At 45.6% G+C, this 21684-nt stretch overlaps 1 protein-coding gene across 1 annotated transcript in view; it reads right to left on the bottom strand.

The window, feature by feature from the left end:
• Positions 1–973: 973 nt before the first annotated feature.
• cacng2b (calcium channel, voltage-dependent, gamma subunit 2b) overlaps positions 974–21684 on the bottom strand; it is a gene marked incomplete at its 3' end in the record, with an annotated part of 76675 nt that continues 55964 nt past the window's right edge. The window contains exons 2-4 of the mRNA XM_080760087.1: positions 18909–18992; positions 4902–5042; positions 974–1494 (exon numbers count right to left, since the gene is read on the bottom strand). Coding sequence (XP_080616213.1) covers positions 974–1494; positions 4902–5042; positions 18909–18992 — 746 coding nt within the window. The remainder of the gene's footprint in view (positions 1495–4901; positions 5043–18908; positions 18993–21684) is intronic.

The following is a 21684-nucleotide window of genomic DNA, read 5'->3' as shown; positions in this document are numbered from 1 at the left end:
TTTGCGCCAGGGAAGTGTAGTGATGATTTATTATTAACATATATATTTATATATTCATATATAATCAATACATATATTAACTTGAATTCCTCCCTGCTAAAAAAAAAAATCCCAACACCGCAATTGGTTTCACAGTATTAATTAATGCTGAGAAAAGAATGAAGTGAAATAGATACAGCAACTAAAGAAAAGGAGTGGGGGGGGCTTTTAAGAAGTGGGCGTGGGCCTGTGGGATGGAAGTGTGTGAGGGCGGGGTCATAGGCAGGATACGGGGGGGGGGGGGGGGGCAAACAACGCCCCCCCCCTGTTTTCATCAGACTGAGGAAGAGTTAAAAATATAAAGCTCACCTTTTAAACTGGCAGTCTGGCCTTGCCCGCCACTCATGTTCTCCCACAGCCCCTAAAGACAAAATGGCCGCCCACCCACCCACCCACCCATCCAACCCCCCCCCCTCTCTCTCTCTCCCTGCTCCTCTGTCCCCATCCTTTCCTTCAAATCTTTACAAACATGTTTCAAAACTCGTTAAACAACGGTAGATGGGGAAAATCATGCATTTTTCATTTTTTTAGGCATTTTGTTGTTTCTTTGTGTGTGTGTGTGTGTGTGTGTGTGTGTGTGTGTGTGTGTGTGTGTGTGACGTGTGACTGTGTGTGAGTGACTGTGTGTGTGTGACTGTGTGTGTGTGAGTATTTTGTTCAACATGGAAACTGGGTGATGGTGAGCGCTGCGCTGCGGAGCGCTCAGAGCTCCCACCATGTCCCCTCTGTCCTCTGTCCCCTCTGTCCTCCCTCTGTCCACCATGTCCCCTCTGTCCTCTGTCCCCTCTGTCCTCCCTCTGTCCACCATGTCCCCTCTGTCCTCTGCCCCTCACTGGCCTCTCTCTCTCTGCCTGTACCTTCCTCCCTCGCCCCTCCCTCCCTCCCTCCCTCCCTCCCTCGGGGCCTCGGGTCGCGCTCTGCGTGGCTCCAGCCTTCATACGGGCGTTGTGCGTCGGTTGGCGGCGTTCCCGTCTTTCAGGTCCTTCGGGATGCAGTTGTGGACCTGCAGGAAGTTGTGGTCCCTCTCCGTGGAGTTATAGGTGGCCGTGGGCGTGCCCGACTGGCCCTTGGGCAGCGTGTACATGGAGAGCTCGGTGGAGGGCAGCGCGCCGAAGGCCTTGAGGCCCACGGGCGAGGCCTCGCGGGAGTGCGAGGGGTCCGTGGAGCGGGACGAGGAGCGCGAGCGGCGCCGGTAGCGATAGCGGTAGCTGGGGATCCGCGTGATGGCGGCGCCCTGGAGGTAGTCGGCGGCGCGCGCGCCCACCCGCAGCTCCCGGTGGCGGTCGATGAACATGTGCACGGCGAGCACGCCCACCATCTCCGCCATGATGAAGGACAGGGCGCCGAAGTAGAAGGACCAGCCGTAGGAGTAGCTGTTCTTCTTGGAGTCGCTCTTGGACGGGTCGCCGGCGTTGGCCGATATGTACACGATGATCCCGATGATGTTGCTCAGACCTGGTGACGCAAAATTATTAGGCGTTACAAAAATAAACCCTGCGTGAACACAGCTATACTGTGAAGAAACAGTGTGCGTATAGTCTTGTTTGGCTTATACTATGTGCTTATTCATTCATTGCAGTGGTTTTCTGACCTGCCCGAGGCACACCAATGGTCAAAACATCACACCCGTATTCTCTATGAAACAGCCAATAGCACTCAGTGTTCCTTGAGGGGGTTCCAGATGGACTGTTACAGGTCTGTAGGCCTAACTCTGAGAGTGTACAGTTACAGTGTGTGTACTGTGTATATACACTCAGAGTTATGGGGGTCACTTAACCCATTCTGACCGGGCACCCATTTTGGTGTTAGCATCATGTTATGCTTTACCTATTGAAAAATAGCAGATCTACAAGCTCATAGCGCGCCACCGAGTGGCGCGATACGAGCTTGTAGGTCTGCTATTTTTGAAAAATTCGAAGAACGACTGACATTTTTAGAATCTGATCTCAGGTCAGAATGGGTTCATCAGACCAGTGTGTGTCCAGTGGAAACCTCGTATGAATCTGATCTCAGGTCAGAATGGGTTAAAGAGTTTGAGAAGCACTGCTGAGCTGCCTGTGATCCTCACACTCCCGGCCTGTGGTGCTTTGATGTAGATCTCTCTCTCACGCACGTCGTACACACTCTGGGAAATGCTAGTTGAAACAGGAACTATTCATATATCCATAATGTTTTTATTTTATTTCTTCAAACTATAATTATTTTCTCTCTCCTTCGGCGTCTGCCCGTGTATACCCTCCGTTGATCCCCCCCCCCCCCCCTTCCCAATTCAAATTCATATTGTCGTTTCCTCCTCCGTTTCTCACCTGACTATCACCTTCCCACTCACTCTCTCCCTCTGTTTATCCGTTTTGACAGGTTATTACTTATGTGCTCAGAGGGAGAGAGAGAGAGAGAAGGAGAGAGAGAGAGAGAGAGAGAGAGAGAGAGAGAGAGAGAGAGAGAGAGAGAGAGAGAGAGAGTCAGATATGCTGTCTGACAAATATTCAGACAGTCACGGGAGACAGTGAAGTATAAAAGGCTATGCGATCTTTCGATAGGTGGACAGTCAGGCCAAGAGACAGACAAAGACAGGCAGACAGACAGAAATGCAGAGAGACATAATTGCAGACAGATAGAAAAGCACAGAGACCACCGGCACTATTGCATAACACATAAAGCAAAGGACACCTTTGCTTTGTATTCTAAATACAATACAAACAAAATAAGTAAAAAAAAATAACGAAAAAATGAGAATAAAAATCTCAATGAAAGGCAGTGGGCAAACAGAAGGTTATCAGCTGTTGTTTAAAAGAACTACGAGTTCTGGCCAAACGGGCAGTTTCTTCAGGCAGTGTGTGTGTGTGTGTGTGTGTGTGTGTGTGTGTGTGTGTGTGTGTGTGTGGCATAAACGTTTAGTTGTGACTCTAGGGACAGAAAGCAGACATGTCCCAGATGACCTGAGAGGTCTGGGTGGTTCATGATATCATATCGCACAAGTCAAAAGATGAGCTAATTAGGTCAAATAGCGTATACGGTTATATAGGTTGTTTTTATCGACGACGTGGTCTGGTCTAGAGAGAGAGAGACAGCGGTGTGAGGAGTGTGAAGACATGATTGGGATAGATGAGACCGGAAGAGTATCAGGGACACCTTATTTATAGAGTTTAATCCCAGTGGCCTCCTCACAGCCTAGCAACAGGGCAAGCGACGGAGAGTGAGAAAGGGAGAGCGAGGTACAGATAGAGAGAGAGAGAGATAGATGGAGAGAGAGAGAGAGAGAGAGAGAGAGAGAGAGAGAGAGAGAGAATTGTGTCCCTCAGTACTGAGAACAGGGTAAACTAGTTATATGCTTATGCTACATGGCCTAGAACCAGAGAATGCAGAGGTCTTTGTACACACATACTGTACACAGAATACTGCATACTGCACTATAGAAGCACACGGGACATTACTGAGTGGTTACTTTAACTCTGAGTTAAAGTAACATTAACAAACCAACGGATACATGAACACAGATAATATCATGACTGTGTAACTCATAACATCGGCAATAGGCTGTGCTATCTGGGTATCTATAACCTAATTACAAAGTAAAGCAAAGTTAATATGTTTACCCAGGGTAACTGGACTAAGCTCAAGAACTTGTTTACAGCCAGGCCCTGCTCATAGAACATTTCATGGTAGGGGTTCAATGCCTTGCTCAAGGGCACTTCAGCGGTGGTAATTTTAACGTGCCGGTCCGGGGATACGAACTATAGCGACCTTCCGTTATCAAGACCGCTCCGCAAACCGTTCGGCCACCGCTGCCACAGCACACACACAGCAAATCAGTCAGAACAGAGATGTTAAAAACTCAACTAAAAGCAAGAGTAAAGAGGTGAGTCTATGAGGTGAGCTTTAAAAATGTCTACATGCATGTCTGAGTTGAAATGGAAGTCTGTTCCAGGCTTTAGATATTCTATTGTTTAGGTAATAGACTTTGGTAGGTATGTGGGGGTTTTTTTTGGGGGGGGGGGGGGGGGGGGGGGGGGGTGTTTAAACTCTATTGTTGCTGTGGTCAGCATATTTACGTGATGATATCATATTCATTGATTGAAATGTTAATTAAAGTGCACTGTCCCAGAAATAAATAAATAAAGTAAAGTGTGATATGGCACCTACATAAACGTCATGCTGTGAAACAGAGCTGTTTGTGTGTGGAAAGAAACAACTCCAGTGAACCTGTGAAACACACTTCAATCACGGCACGTTCACTTATAAGAAACAACTTATAAAGAAACAACTCCAGTGAACCTGTGAAACACACTTCAATCACGGCACGTTCACTTATAGTTCTCCTAGTCACAAAAGAACCATACATTGTCACCTCATTTGCCCCTTCATGGTCTCGTTCTCTCCCTCCTTCTGTCTGTCTTCCTCCTTAACATCCCCCCCCCCCCCCCATGCTGATTGCTGTCGTGCTGTGCGCTTGTAGATCGGCTATTTTCAGCATGTGTAAAAATCAGCCATTACGAAGGCATCAAGGCACATTTTAGTCGACTAAATCAACTGTAGATTTTAGTCAACTAAAATCTTACGACATTTAGTCGACTAACACCAAAACGTTCCAGGTGACTAAAATGAGACTAAAACGTAAATAAAAAATGTGCTGTCAACATCAACACTGCCCCTCCCTCCATCCGTCCCTCCCTCCCTCCCTCCCTCCCTCCCTCCCGTCCCTCCCTCCCTCCCTCCCTCCCTCCCTCCCTCCCCCCGTCCCTCCCTCCCTCCGTCCCTCCCCTCCCTCCCTCCCTCCCTCCCTCCCTCCCTCCGTCCCTCCCTCCGTCCCTCCCTCCCTCCCCTCCCTCCCCCCCCCCCCCCTCCCTCCCTCCCTGCCGTACCTGCGGAGACAAAGAGGATGCCAGAGCTGAGGATGATGTTGTGCCGTGACTTGTAGAACTCGCTGCCGGCGATGCACAGACCCCCCATGAAGAGCAGGATCACACTCAGGATGGGGAAGATACTGGAGGCTCGCACCGCACCTGCTCACACACACACACACACACACACACACACACACACACACACACACACACACACACACACACACACACACAACACACACACACACACACACAGAGAGAGAATAACGATTATTTATTTATATGAACCACTTAAGCTCTATATCGTCGCTGTAGGGCAGAAACCTCTCATCTCCATATTTTCACTTTTTGTGTTTTTCCGTAAATTTGTGTGTGCAGCATGCACGCAAAAGCCCTTGAATAATGGAATATGATTAAAGCTCTGTGATTATGGTAATCTCACACTTGATATAGCACCCACCATACCTGTAACTTTCAGTAACCCTCCTCAAAATAAATTGATAAATTGCTCCATGCAGGTGCCACAAGAAAGGTCCCCGCGGGCCGCATTTGGCCTGTGGGGCACCAGTTGAATATCCCTACAGGTGCTACAGCGTCACACCAAAAAAAGTAGGAGATCCGCGAGGTGTAAACGCAAATTAACACGTTTTGAGCTTGTAGATCTGCTACTTTTGCTATTTTTGAATTTGAATCGTGACAAGTAACAGTTTTGGACATATGAGGTAGGTTTCCACCCGACAGAGACAATTTACTGTTGGGAATGCATGTCCCACCAGGGTAATGTACCTGGTGTAACGGGTACCGGCTGTACCCGTTAGAGAACGCAGTGCGATACTCATTATCACAGTGCTAATAAAGCTATATTACATTATTACATTATATACCAGTAAGACGCCTGAGGCCAGTAACGTTGTGTCACAAGTGTCAGCCCCTGGCACTGGCGCCAAAATTACGCAGGCACCGGAACTTTCTCAGATATATTTATGTATTTTACAGTATAATTTCAGCATTCATTTAGCAGATATACGTTTGTACGTATACAAAGACAAACCAGGTGTCGCGCGGTCACAAAAATAAATAAAAATACTTCTTAAAACGAACGTCACATGCCGTATGACCGTATGACGTATGAGTAAACTAAAGACCTGGAGGCGTGATCAATGCCATTTGGCTATTCTGAGTGGCCAAAGAGCATTGATCACGCCTCCAGGTCTTTAGTTTACTCAAGTTAGGTAATAAGACCTGGTACTTAAGACACGCAAAATACAGCCCCAAGTATGCAGGTTGGGAACACTTGTGGGGTCAAGGACATTGCAGTGCAGTGCAGACTGAGAGAAAGCGGGTATATATAGAAGTAGCCTATATGGTGAGCCTAGATTTCTGTAAACCTCCTTTTCCCCTCTGTGCTCTCTATCTGTGTTGAGCATCTCTCCTCCATTAGACTATCTGTCCTCTCTCTCTCTCTCTCTCTCTCTCTCTCTCTCTCTCTCTCTCTCTCTCTATTCCCCTATCACTTAATCTCTCTCTTTTTTGTCCGCTGCTGTCCTCTTTCCCTGGTGCTATCAGTCTGTCCATCAGTTGGTCCATCCATTTGCCTCTGAGTGCCTGACTGGCAGACTGACTGACTGGCCTGTGTTGTTCCGCTCCAAGGCAGCCATACAATAATGTCACATTCCCAAGTTTGAATTGGGTTTTTTTTGTGTTTGTTTGTCTCTTTTACAGCTTGGCGCCTAAAAAGGGGCATATTATCGTCTAGAATAGATCAATGGTTCTCAACCTTTTTTAAAGCAAGTACCACTTCACATAAGAATTGACTCTCCATGGACCACCATCACGTTCAAAACTTTTAACTCGGCAGCCATTGAGCCAGTAGAGCCACCTCTATGCATGCCGCCACGCCAGCATTTCACCGTGTTCTGTCAGCGCTGACTCACGGCGTATATTTAACCCATTCTGACCTGAGATCAGATTCATACGAGGTTTCCACTGGACACACACTGGTCTGATGAACCCATTCTGACCTGAGATCAGATTCTAAAAATGTCAGTCGTTCTTCGATTTCTCAAAAATAGCAGACCTACAAGCTCATAGCGCGCCACTCGGTGGCGCGCTATGAGCTTGTAGATCTGCTATTTTTCAATAGCTAAAGCATAACATGATGCCAACACGAAAATGGGTTCCCGTTCAGAATGGGTTAACTACGTAACAGGAACGCTACTCCACCCCCTCCACCTTTTTCATTTTTGAGAATATTCCTCGTACCACCAGAGGTGGTATATTATGATCATCACCAGTAGGCGTGCCACAGGTACCAAAAATGGGTCGGAAACATTTGAGGGTCGTTATTTTATTATTTTCATTATGTCTTTTGGTGTAGAGCTAAAACGTTTGGGATCCACTGGTCTAGATGAGAGGTTAGTATAAAGCATGTATAAAACACATAACATTAAAGAACGACTTCGCCAACTTTTCAACCTTTTGCAGCCTGCCATGTTTTCCCCTGCTGTAGCATACATCGGGGGTGGGCAACTTTGATGATGGAGAGGGCAATAGTTCCACACTCACTCACAACTCAATCTACAAGCTCAAAACATGTCACAATGCGACACGTTTTGAGCTTGTATAGATTGGCTATTTTTGCTATATTTGAATATGTTCAAATTTGTATTTAATTTCAAATGCCTTTAATTATTCCAACCAAAAAATAACACTTTGTGACCAAGCGCGTCATAACCCAGGGCACGGAAGGACACGCCACAGGCAGTTGTTCTCAAGTAGGCCGTTTATTCCTCTTAAGCCAGGGAATTGGTCAACAAACAAACTATCTCAGTCATCAACAGGAGCCAAAACTAAAATGTAACAAGTCACAGAGTGTCCTCAATGTGAATCCTATACTCCAATAACATGAACTAAACTGTCACCGTGTGACATTAAACATCCAACTATAACAGGCAGGAATGTGGAGTATTGTGTGGCTCTGTCTGGACCCAGCCTCTCACTGCAACCCAGAACACATTAAGCACATTAGCTTCCTTATATACACAGCAGCTGTCCTTCATTTAATTGACACAATCTGCTGCAGGTGCGCCTGTGAGCTGGCAAAGCCAGCCCTGTCACCCCACTCACAGACACCTTGATCCCGCCCCCTGCCACACACTTGTTCTAATGTGACAGGGCTTTTCCTCCCTCTGGAATGCACTACATATTGTTTCACCAACTTATAATAAAGAATGGTCTTGTAACCCTCTTAGCATCAAGTAAAAAAGCAATCACACGACGCTGGTACCAACAGGACCCACCAACGAAAGATCAATGGATGGACATTATTGAGGAACTGTATTCTATGGAAAAACTAACATTCATACTTAGACTACAAGAGGATAAATTCTATAAAAAAATGGGAAAAGTGGAATCTCTTCTCTCAGCCTAGCGATATTGCAATAGAATTTCATTGAATGTTTATTGTAATATGAAAAATGCAGCCTTTTTTCTTTTACTTTGTCTTTTTTCTTTTTTCTTTCCCGTATTGTCTTGTTAGTTGAGTTTTTGTCTGTCTGTTCTTCCTTCAATAAAAATTAAGTGAAAAAAAAAAAAACATGGTATTGTAGAATGTATTCACCTTTCGGCGTGGATAGCATCGTTCCCGACTTGCATTGTTCCTGAGTGCCCAACGCACACAAAATAATAAAATAACCATACTAAAACATAGGAGATAGAACCTTTGAGCTTTGAACCATCAATTTCTAACCAGTTCAGTTTTGTGCAAAATCTCTGTATGTCTGTTATTCACAAATTTCCAGAGAACCATCCGCCCGACTGACTTCAAACTCGGCACGGAGAACATGCAAACTCCACACAGAAAGGCCCTTTCACCAACCCCGCCTCGGGTATGGGGTATGGGCACTGATGATGTGCAAGTTGTGAGCTTGTAGATCAGCAATTTTGGACATTGATATTCTCAGCATATACTGTAGGGATGTTAGGATCAAGTGGTTAAAATGAACTAGTTCATAGTTCACAGTTCTGAATTTCGACAGAAGTTCACAGTCCTAAATAAAATGAACTAGTTCATGTTTATTTCTTCCATTTTTCTGACATGAGCTCCAAGCTATTCTCTTTCAATAGAACCTCATTTTACCATCGATACCATTCGTTTCCTCCTTAGACATTCTTGCTTGCTTTCCCCATAACGGTTTCTCCTCTCCAGTCTCTCTCTAAAGGCAGTACGTGGTTCTCAAACATTCTCATGTCAAGGACCCCCACATTGATATGTATTTGGCCCCATTTTCAGAAGCGCTGCTATAAGGCTGCGTCTTGTGAACATTTCACTTGGTGAAGTGGATCAAATATTAAGGTGACCTCAGAACTGGCATACTGCCAGGTTCCCTCTCCTCTCCTCTCCTCTCCTCTCCTCTCCTCTCCTCTCCTCTCCTCTCCTCTCCTCTCCTCTCCTCTCCTCTCCTCTCCTCTCCTCTCCTCTCTAACCTACAGTATGTGCATTAACCCTGTTCCCCCCCCCCCCCCCCCTCTCTCTCTCTCTCTCTCTCCCCCCCACATGAAGTACAGTATATGCAGTTTATCTGGTGTAAGAAAAATTGCCTATATACGCACATGTACACATGCATGATAGCACGCTCACCCGTAGACCAGCATGGCTAAAAACACATGACACTGGCTTTGAGGCAACGGGTCCGAAAGGCTATAGGAAGTGGTCTGGAGCTCTGGACACATAGGGCTGTATTTTGCATGTCTTAAGTACCAGGTCTTATTCCCTAACTTGAGTAAACGAAAGACCTGGAGGCGTGGTCAATGCTCTTTGGCCACTCGGAATAGCCAAATGGCATTGATCACGCCTCCAGGTCTTTAGTTTACTCAAGTTAGGGAATAAGACCTGGTACTTAAGACACGCAAAATACAGCCCATAGGCTGCTGATGCCGATCTCCCGACAACCTTTTCTGTGTGTCACCCCTCATCTCTCTCTCTCCCCGTTTCCTGTCAGCCTATACTGTCCTATCAATAAAGACATCAATGCCCAAAAATAAATCTTAAAAAAAGAACACATGCCACTGGCTTTGAGGCAACGAGATGCACAATGAAATAGAGAGAAATTCGGCTTGTGACACACAAGTGTATGTAGGCACTTACTTTTGCACTTTTATTATCAAATTTGGATTGGCTTTTATTATTTTTTTTGCTTTTATTTTCTTTTTCTCTTTTGGCTTTTTTGTTTTATTCTTTTACTGTGTCTCAATGTGATGTAATGTGTTTTAGTGTGATTATGTTGTGGTCTTATATCTGGAGCACTGGACCAAACAAATTCACCCGTGCAGGAGGATAGTAAACATTCAACCAACCGACTTCAAATTGGGCCCACGTGGGGACTGCATGTACCCGGTGTCCAGGCACAAATACTGTACCTAACCATAGCTACAGTAACTCTAAAGTCTAAACGTCTTTTATTTCTCTCGTGAGGACCAGGAACATTGTCCTCACAATAGCCATTTCTCAAATTCTACTAATATACTCGTGGGGACATGTGGCCCTCACAAGTATAGAAATACAAGTACACGGCACTCATGCATGTGCACACACTATAATTGCACACATGCATGTGCCGGAGAGTTATGTACAGCTCTACAGCACAATGATGTAATGCATTGTACAAGTTGAGGTTGTGAAATATGTAGTTTGTAGGATGACAAAGAGTAGGATATACAGTAGGAACATCAGGAGAGAAGGGGGGGATGGGGGATGATATGAGCAGGGAGGAAACTGCGGGCACACAGTTCTCTGTGAAGCTGCTTTGCCCCAAGCAATCCCCGTTTCTCCCTCTCAGACTCGGTCTCTCTCTTTCTTTCTCTCTCTCTCTCTTTATTTCTCTTTCTCTTTCTGTCTTTATCTCTTTCTTTCTCTCTTTACTTGTTCTCTCTTTCCTTCATTCCTCTCAGCTCTAGCGCTGTGAGCACAGGGGCAGCTCAAATGGAAGATTTTCAGTCAATGCATTGGCCTGGAGGAACACACTGCCACCATTCACATCAGAGTGCACGCACGCACACATGCACACACACGCAGACAGACAGACACGCAGACAGACAGACAGACAGACAGACAGACAGACAGACAGACAGACAGACAGACAGACAGACAGACAGATCAAGTGTTGTATATTCTGCCTTGGATCAACAGAACAAACATGTTTCTGCCTATTATTTGGGGGCCCATGTTGCCCTTGTAATAATCTTCACGACCAGCTGATTTAGTACAGTATAAACTGGCAGCTTCATACTGTAGCAATGGCAACAGGACCAGAGGGAAAACACACACACACACACACATCACACACACACACACACACACACACACACACACACACACACACACACACACAACACCTCTTCTTTATCACGCTCGCTCACTTATATTTCCATCCCTCCTCCCAGCGCTTGGTTGGTTCTGCTGCAGTGTGTGTGCGTGTGTGTGTGTGTGTGTGTGAGTGTGTGTGTGTGTGTGCGCGCGCGTGCGTGTGTGAGTGAGTGTGTGCGTGTCTCTCTGACTTATGGTTTCATTAGCTGCAGCAAAGGAGAGCCTTGTAATTGTGGCTGAGTTATAGAGACGAGGCTGGACACCCAATAGGGGAGCTCCCTATGGGTGCATGCATAGCATACACGCACAGTCATACACACACATACAGTACATACATATGCATACAGTACAGTACAACACAGTAATTCATACACGGACAAAACACAGTGACACGTAAGCACACAATAGCACACACACACACACACACACACACACACACACACACACACACACACACACACTCAGTGGGCTACAAAGAGAACACACTCATCGATCGGCCTCCCACTCTCTCTCTCTCTCTCTCTCTCTCTCGCCCTCTATATCCTTCAGTTCTTCTCCACTGGGGTTCTTCCAATACACACTTCCACAACCCACAGGGATCAGATCTCACACACTCATCATGTGTCATGTGTCCGTGTATGAACTCAGGCAACTTTGTGTGCGCATGCATGCATGCATGCATGCATGCATGCATGCATGCATGCATGCGCGCGTGCGTGCATGAGATAAAGTGGTATATGTACAGTATCTCCGTTCACCATTGTAGATTATACATGATAGATCATTATAATATTCAATACAGTATAATGTGCACAATTACACATAAACAAATGCCGTGTCTTAATGTGAGATGCAATACATCCTGTTCAATAACACAACTCTAAACCTTAATGGCTGTTCAAAAACAGTCAGAAATGTAGGAGTCCATTTTTTGACCCATCCCTATATCCTTTGTACCCCACATAAAAAAAGCATTACAAAAATCTGCCTTCTTGCATCATGTGCAACTTAGCCAGAGTCTGTCCAATATGTTCACTTCCCGACGCCATGACCCTTTGAACTCACTTTCATCACCGCAAGAATATCTAGACTAATGCAATGCTCTCTTCTCTGGTTTACCATCAACACCAAGAATATCTAGACTAATGCAATGCTCTCTTCTCCGGTTTACCATCAACACCAAGAATATCTAGACTAATGCAATGCTCTCTTCTCCGGTTTACCATCAACACCAAGAATATCTAGACTAATGCAATGCTCTCTTCTCCGGTTTACCATCAACACCAAGAATATCTAGACTAATGCAATGCTCTCTTCTCCGGTTCACCATCAACACCAAGAATATCTAGACTAATGCAATGCTCTCTTCTCCGGTTTACCATCAACACCAAGAATATCTAGACTAATGCAATGCATCTCTTCTCCGGTTTACCATCAACACCAAGAATATCTAGACTAATGCAATGCTCTCTTCTCCGGTTTACCATCAACACCAGCAACAAATGGCCTTAGTCTAGTCCAAAATGCAGCAGCTATAACCAGGAAAAGTAAATTCGACCGCATCACACCAACACTCATACCACGACCCACTGGCCGCCCATGCAGGCCAGAGCCCACTTCAAAGTGCTCTTCATCACCTATAAAGCCCCACACAGATATGCTCCATCCTCCATGTCCAGCTTAACCCATTCTGACCTGAGATCAGATTCATACGAGGTTTCCACTGGACACACACTGGTCTGATGAACCCATTCTGACCTGAGATCAGATTCTAAAAATGTCAGTCGTTCTTCGATTTTTCAAAAATAGCAGATCTACAAGCTCGTAGCGCGCCACTCGGTGGCGCGCTATGAGCTTGTAGATCTGCTATTTTTCAATAGCTAAAGCATAACATGATGCTAACACCAAGATGGGTTCCCGTTCAGAATGGGTTAAGCCGCACGCTCCGCTCCTGGTGGTTCCCTTCTGTCAATTCCTTTACGTTTTGCAACCATACTCCCAGAACCCAAAGATGGTTGGTTTCCCGGGCACTGCCCGGCGGGTCATGGGTGTAACGCCGTCGGATCGTGAGTCGGCATCGTTTATGGCCGGAAACTACGACGGTATCTGATCGTCTTCGAACCTCCGACTTTCGTTCTTGATTAATGAAAACATTCTTGGCAAATGCTTTCGCTTTTGTCCATCTTGCGCCGGTCCAAGAATTTCACCTCTAGCGGCGCGATGCGAATGCCCCCGGCTGTCCCTCTTAATAGAACGATACATCCCTGTAGGTGTACGACCACTGCCCTCCCAGGATGCCCCCCGGCCGTCCCTCTTAATAGAACGATACATCCCTGTAGGTGTTCGACCACTGCCCTCCCAGGATGCCGGAAAACTCACAGTCACAAAACATAATAAAAGAACGGTTGGGGTTTTTTTTTAGCTGTGTACTACAGCATGGTAATTGTTTTATCCATGTGTGCTGGCACATTTTACTGTGTTTTCTACTGTGTTAGTGTGTTTTACTGTGTTTCCTACTGTGTTTTACTGTGTTTTCTTATGTGTTTCATGGTGTTTTTGTTGTATCCTTGCTGTGAGACCCCTTGCGGTGCTGTTGCACTATATTATAAATAATAGTTGTACTACTATAAATAAAAAATAAACTAAAACACGCACGCACGAATGCACACACGCACACGCACACTCACACACGCACACACACAAGTCAACTGCCTATCGTCGCTGATAATAAAGCAAACCTTGTATCTACCATTACATGCACATTTCAACATTTCCTTTTTCCGTACATTTGTCACACAAAAGTACTGAAACTAGCTGATCTACAAGCTCACATTGCTGCGTGATGCAAGACATTCTGAGCTTGTGGATCACCATGTTGGCTAGAATAAGAATATAAAAAGGAAGGGTTTTGGACGTAAGTGTACAGCAACATATTGGCTATTTGCATGGCAATGCAAAAAGCCTGTCATGGTTTGGGGTGGAGGAATGTGGCGCTCATTAACATAATCCTATTACTCATCCAAACAACGTTTTGCCCACATGTCAGAGCAGCTGTTCCAGAAATAACTGCAGTGACATCAGCGCGGCGGATGATGTCATCAAACGGTGACGTCGTGTGATCCAGAGTATTAGCATTATGTATATGAGAATGCAGCCGTCTAATTATAGCAACGGCAAGACTGCACCCTACTTCCACTTCAAAGCATGCAGACCAAATCAGACCTGTGTGTGTGCGTGCGTGTGTGTGTGTGTGTGTGTGTGTGTGTGGGGGGGGGGGGGGGGGTGTGTGTGTGTGTGTTGTTCAAGTGACTTACTGTATAGGCCCCAAGCTAAAGACATGGCCATATCTATAATCCCATACAAGGGCTCAGCTACAGATAACACACATGCGCGCGCGCGCACGCACGCACGCACGCACACACGCACGCACGCACGCACGCACGCACGCACACACACACACACACACACACACACACACACACACACACACACACACACACACACACACACACACACACACACACACACACACACACACACACACACACACACACACACACACACACACACACACACACACACACACACACACACACACACACACACACACACACACACACACACACACACACACACACACACACACACACACACACACACACACACACACACACACACACACACACACACACACACACACACACACACACACACACACACACACACACACACACACACACACACACACACAACGACCGTTTCCATTTCCGTATCTCAACATTAGAAAAAGTGTTTTTTGGCTGGAAAGCGGCATGTTTTACAGAGAGGCTGAGATTTGAAAGTTCGTAGCGGTCGACAGTACTTGCGCACTCTGCTTGCACATTTATGACCTACTTGTGTGCATTGCAACGCGCAAGTAGGCCACTCTACAGAGTGCAGTTCTATAGTCTATATCTGGGGTGGGATTATAGTCTGTCAGAGGAGAGCAACTCTGAGCACAGCAACGTTCTCCATGCATTTGATGTCGACACCCACAGTTGGTTGAAAGCCAAGGTTTCTGGGGCCCTTCCGGAGCCCAGGTATACAGCCACTCAGCCGGTGCCGTGGGGAAGGTCATGTATATATTTATATATGGAGGAGGTGACGGCGACGACATATATACGGTGACATATACAAAATGGACACCACCACAATGGTCTGGTCTTTTATTAAAGGGACACTTCACCCTTTTTGCAAAAGAATATATGTTAATGACGTTTAGAAGCTTTAGATTACTTTCCTGGGGGTATTTATGTGTGTAATATGTGGTTTTAGATATTTTAGATTGTAGCAGTGAGCCTGTTGTCTCTGATGTCATGGACACTGGTCTCACTACCTTCCTGGACTACAATTCCCATAATTCTTTGGTGCACTGCTCCTCCTTGTGGATGGGGGGGAGAGCTGTCTTACTGAGACAACATGTAATGACATCAGAGACACTGGGCTCACTGCTACAATCTAAAATATCTAAAACCACATATTACACACATAAAGACCGCCAGGAAAGTGTTCTAAAGCGCCTAAACGTCATTAACATATATCTTTTTGCAAAAAGGGTGAAGTGTCCCTTTAACACTGCTGGAAGTCCAGCACCACCCGTTTCGTTATATGGCACTCTGCCACCGTTATTGGGACAAAGACGTTCGTTTTCGGGGGTGAAAGGGAGGACACATACAACAACATCAGGGCGTTTTTACACAGAGACCAACCTCTGGCTGACAGAAAGGTCCAAAATAACGTATAATGCATTCAGCATTCAGCAACAGTATATGATTTTGGTTAAATTGTACTATAGATATCAGTTTGGAGATATATTTCCGGTTAATTGCCGCTCTAGTGTTGACAGACAACTGGTTGGCGGAGGCATACAACCATGCTGCAGTGCTTCTAGTTGCCTGCCTTGTTCCCTTGCTCTTTTAATCTCCACAACACACAACTCTCTCTCTCTCTCTCTCTCTCATAGTGATGGGTGACTCTACACACAGCAGTGCTGTTGCTGCTACAGGCTGACTGCTGCCTTATGTAACCTCATGTGTGAATTCACCCAGAGAGGAGGGGGGGGGGGGGGGGGTGAATTCATTCATTTGTAATTATGAGGCGGTAAAGATGTAACCAATTTACTTGTTTACCCTCTCAGATTTAAATTATTTGACTGTGTAGTTACTGGAGAGAGAGAGAGAGAGAGAGAGATTAGCCACATGAACCCTGTGTCCCTATTCTGCAGCATGTAGTAGGTGAACATTTTGAGATAATAAGCAGATCTACAATTTTAGCTTTATTGTTGTTAAATGTGGTTATGTTTTTAAAGTGGTTGAGTGTGGTTAAGTGAGTGTAAAGTGTAAAGGAGATATTCAATACTCCGCCTCTTCAGGTTGTGTCGTTGTTCACTGTGTGTGTGTGTGTGTGTGTGTGTGTGTGTGTGTGTGTGTGTGTGTGTGTGTGTGTGTGTGTGTGTGTGTGCGTGTGTGCGTGTGTGCGTGTGTGTGTGTGTGCTTTTTCTGTAATTCTGCAAACTGTTAATAAATACTTCAATCAATCAATCAAAAAACAACTCAGGTCTGTTCTATCTGTTTCCTAAATGGAAACAGATGTAGAGTACCGAAGTCCACAATGAAAATATGTCGGAAGACTGTATTGTGTTTTTTTATCCGCAGATGAACGTGATGTAACTCGTTTTTCTTGCTTGACGTCTAATAAAATAAAATCAAGTCCTGACGTCACTAGCTCATCCCCTGGTTTGCGGAGGGATGAGCTATATGGAAAATAACATCTAAGGGTCATCTTAAAACCGTCTCGTATAAGACTTGTGGTCCAACAATGAAACAAACTGTCTCTGCGATATTGTCGGGGAGGTGTCTCTGTATCATTTACGACAGTCAAGTGACTCATATTTAATACACTCTGTTACTATAGCGAAAATGTCATTAATTCGGCAGCAGTAAAACATTAGCGTTTCCGTTTTCTCACATGATTCTTCACATCCAGTGAAACTTTGAATGTAAGGTTGTAACCGTCATTCAGGGGTGCCATGGAGGAAAGTGTTAGTTCCAGGGGTCCCTTAGGGGTGCCATGGAGGAAAGTGTTAGTTCCAGGGGTCCCTTAGGGGTGCCATGGAGGACAGTGTTATTTCCAGGGGTCCCTTGAGTCAAACACTTTGAGAAACACTGACTAGTAGTGTGACCAACAGTCCAGGGAAAGAAAGGCTGTAGTAATTCCATTCATTTGAAGTCCCCCGCAATGACATCATCGGTATAGGTCCAATCCACAGCCCTCCTCTGAGACACCAAGGCGCCAAAACCCCAAAACACAAGTTAAAATATGGAGAGAAATAGGTTTCTGTCCGAACTGGGAGGACCTCTGACATCATGCTCATGTCCAACTCACCATGAGTCAGACATAACCATACTATACAGTATATAAGGAGTTGCAGCTATACCCAAATATGGAGTGTATTGTCTAATCTCGTCATGACATGACCAGGCGCAAACAAAGCTCGTGGCACAAAAGGGGGCATATACTGTATGTGTGCATATACTGATGACATGAGAGATACAGCGGTTTCCAAATAATGTATGGGTTCTAGTAATATACACATTTCCATATTAATTCATATAGGTTAACCCATTCTGACCGGGAACCCGTTTTGGTGTTAGCACCACGTTATGCTTTAGCTATTGAAAAATAGCAGATCTACAAGCTGAGCTTGTAGGTCTGCTATTTTTGAAAAATCGAGAACGACTGACATTTTTCAGAATCTGATCTCAGGTCAGAATGGGTTAATCAGACCAGTGTGTGTCCCCAGTGGAAACCTCGTATGAATCTGATCTCAGGTCAGAATGGGTTAAACAACAGACAGACAGACAGACAGACAGACAGACAGACAGACAGACAGACAGACAGACAGACAGACAGACAGAGAGGTGCGACCCACATAGAGGAGCCCACAGTATTTATAGAAGACGGTGTCCTAATTGGCGAGCCGTTGGGGAGAGCGGCAGCACTGCACCGCTAGCCGCAACCCTACCACCTCCTTCGCCTTGTCCTCCTTGTCCCCTCGTCACCCCCCCCCCCGACACACGAACGCACGTACGCACACACACACACACACACACACACACACACGAACGAACACACACACACACACACACACACACACACACACACACACACACGCACACGCACACACACTTGCAGTGGTGGTTTTTACTTGCGTGGAAGTAGCAATACCACAGTTAAAAAATGCTTACAAGTAAAAGTGAAAAGTTTTTAATCTCAAAGATGGAATCTCCCCCCCCCCCCCCCAGGTACTATGATTAAACTAGGACTAGGAGAAACATTTCTTTCCAAAAAAAAAGTTCAGAAATTATGTTTTGATGTGGCCATGACCCCCACCAGCTGTTGATGATAAATGTTGTTAAAATAGCTGATCTACAAACTCACTTATAGATCCGCTATTTTTAATTATTTCTGTACATTTTCGTTCCATTTCCTGAAAATGTACCGGTTTTTGGACATAAGTATGGAGAGATGCAAGTAGTTTGAAGGAAGTATGGATGGATACAAGTGACAGTATGGATGGATAGACAGGAGGAGGAGGAGGAGGAAGGGATGAAGGGACTCACGTAGGAAGTACTCCGCCGCATCGGCCACATAGTCGGCGTCCTCTGGGAAGTGGTCTATCTGCTTACACATGCCTTTAAAGGATCCTGTATGGGACAGAGAGACAAAGACAGTTATAGAGCAGCCATTCCCGACCTGGCCTGACCTGACCTGACCTGACCTGGGCCTGACCTGGGCCGTGAGGTTGACCTGGACCTGGCCTGACCTGGGCTGTGAGGTTGACCTGGACCTGGCCTGACCTGGGCCGTGAGGTTGACCTGGACCTGGCCTGACCTGGGCCGTGAGGTTGACCTGCAGGACCTGGCCTGACCTGGGCCGTGAGGTTGACCTGGACCTGTTGGCGCCCTGTGTGGGACTGTTTTCTTACAGTAATGCCACTCCTGTTGGATTTATTCTGCCCCGTGCATGCCTGCCCACCATGATTTAATGTCTGACCGCCTGCATTTAAGTTCTAAGTCTGACCGCCACACCTGCCCACATATAGGACCACATATAGGACCACATATAGGACCACATATAGGACCACATATAGGACCACATATAGGACCACATATAGGCCCACATATAGGACCACATATAGGACCACATATAGGACCACATATAGGACCACATATAGGACCACATATAGGACCACATATAGGACCACATATAGGACCACATATAGGACCACATATAGGACCACATATAGGACCACATATAGGCCCACATATAGGCCCACATATAGGACCACATATAGGACCACATATAGGACCACATATAGGACCACATATAGGACCACATATAGGACCACATATAGGACCACATATAGGACCACATATAGGACCACATATAGGCCCACATATAGGCCCACATATAGGCCCACATGTAGGACCACATATAGGACCACATATAGGACCACATATAGGACCACATATAGGCCCACATGTAGGACCACATGTAGGACCACATGTAGGACCACATGTAGGACCACATGTAGGACCACATGTAGGACCACATGTAGGACCACATGTAGGACCACATGTAGGACCACATGTAGGACCACATGTAGGACCACATGTAGGACCACATGTAGGACCACATGTAGGACCGCAGCATCCAGACCCGCAATATTTCCTTTGACATCCTAAAACATTACAATGTGATAGTGAGTTAGGGAGCGTGCATGCAACAGAGGCTCACACACACACACACACACACACACACACACACACACACACACACACACACACACACACACACACACACACACACACACACACACACACACACACACACACACACACACACACACACACACACACACACACACACACACACACACACACACACACACACACACACACACACACACACACACACACACACACACACACACACACACACACACACACACAGATTGTGTTTATTTCCAAGGAGCTGTGCTCAGTGCACTGCACAGAACAAGAGGGAACACACAAACGAGAGAGAGAGAGAGAGAGAGAGAGAGAGAGAGAGAGAGAGAGAGAGATGCAGTGTACACCTGTGATGTGACACACCATGCCGTACACTTACGCATTTCGCAGGATTACAGTTTTTCACGATTGTTAACACATTGTTTTTCACAGCCTAACGGCATTCTCAAAACTACACACACAAATCTTAAAACAATACACACAAAATGCTAAACCCTGACTCTCCTTTTCCATGCAGTGACTCTTGTCTTTGCGATCAAATCTCTTAACTGTTCCCAAAATGGAACTGGTGTTTTAATTTGGTACACACAGCCACTCAATGAGTACACACAACTAGCATTTACAGCACAATGAAGTGAAAATTTTGAAAGGAAAGGAAGGGAAAGGAAAGAAAAGTGTGTGTGTGTGTGTGTGTGTGTGTGTGTGTGTGTGTGTGTGTGTGTGCGTGCGTGCGTGCGTGCGTGTGTGCGTGCGTGCGTGCGTGCATACACCTTACACAGCCATACTTGTATACTTTGTGCCGTGATCCACCTACTGTCCTTTGACACAATCTAAATATCTCAATAGAAAAGCAAGAAGAGAAAGTTCAACCACCCCAATTGTATAACAGATACAGTAACGGATACGACAAAATTACATTGTATTACAAAAAGAGTTACATACTGTATATAGTGCCGCTTTAACTACAGTGCACTCTATCAATAGTCTTTTGAGGCCATGGTGTAACCAAATGTACTGTAAGTGCACTGTGCAATATGCTTTGAACAAAACGCATGCACTGCATTGTTATTTACAGTCCAGTGAATTGTCTTTTCATTCTAATGTCAGCCTAGACCAAAGGGCCCTATCTTGCTCGCAACCTTTTTTGCCATTTCCTTTTACTATTTTGAAAAACATTCAAAACGTTCAAATAGACAATCTACAAGCTCACAGTGTGTTGATGTAGATCGGCTAGTTGAACTGTTTTAAAATACTTTTCAAAATAGTGAAATATGGATTACGAGTAAGACGCGCGAACGCGGGAAGCGAACGCAGATCGTAAATTGCAATAACAATTAGAATAAATTACGAATTAGTGTCACTCAGCTCCATATGGGCACAAAAGGGGCCAGGTCCACAACAAACAAATCACTGGCCCCTTTTGTGCCCATATATGGAGCTGAGTGGACCTGGCCCCTTTTGTGCCCATATATGGAGCTGAGTGATTGCTGATGCAACACACTCCATATTTGGATAGCGGGACAGACACACGGACAGACAGACAGACAGACAGACAGACAGACAGACAGACAGACAGACACACACACACACACACACACACACACAC

This window comes from Protomyctophum bolini (genome assembly GCF_963924005.1).
Source record: "Protomyctophum bolini genome assembly, chromosome: 3".
NCBI lineage: Eukaryota > Metazoa > Chordata > Actinopteri > Myctophiformes > Myctophidae > Protomyctophum > Protomyctophum bolini.
Note: the sequence above shows the minus strand (reverse complement) of the source record. Positions and strands in the feature narration are given on the sequence as shown.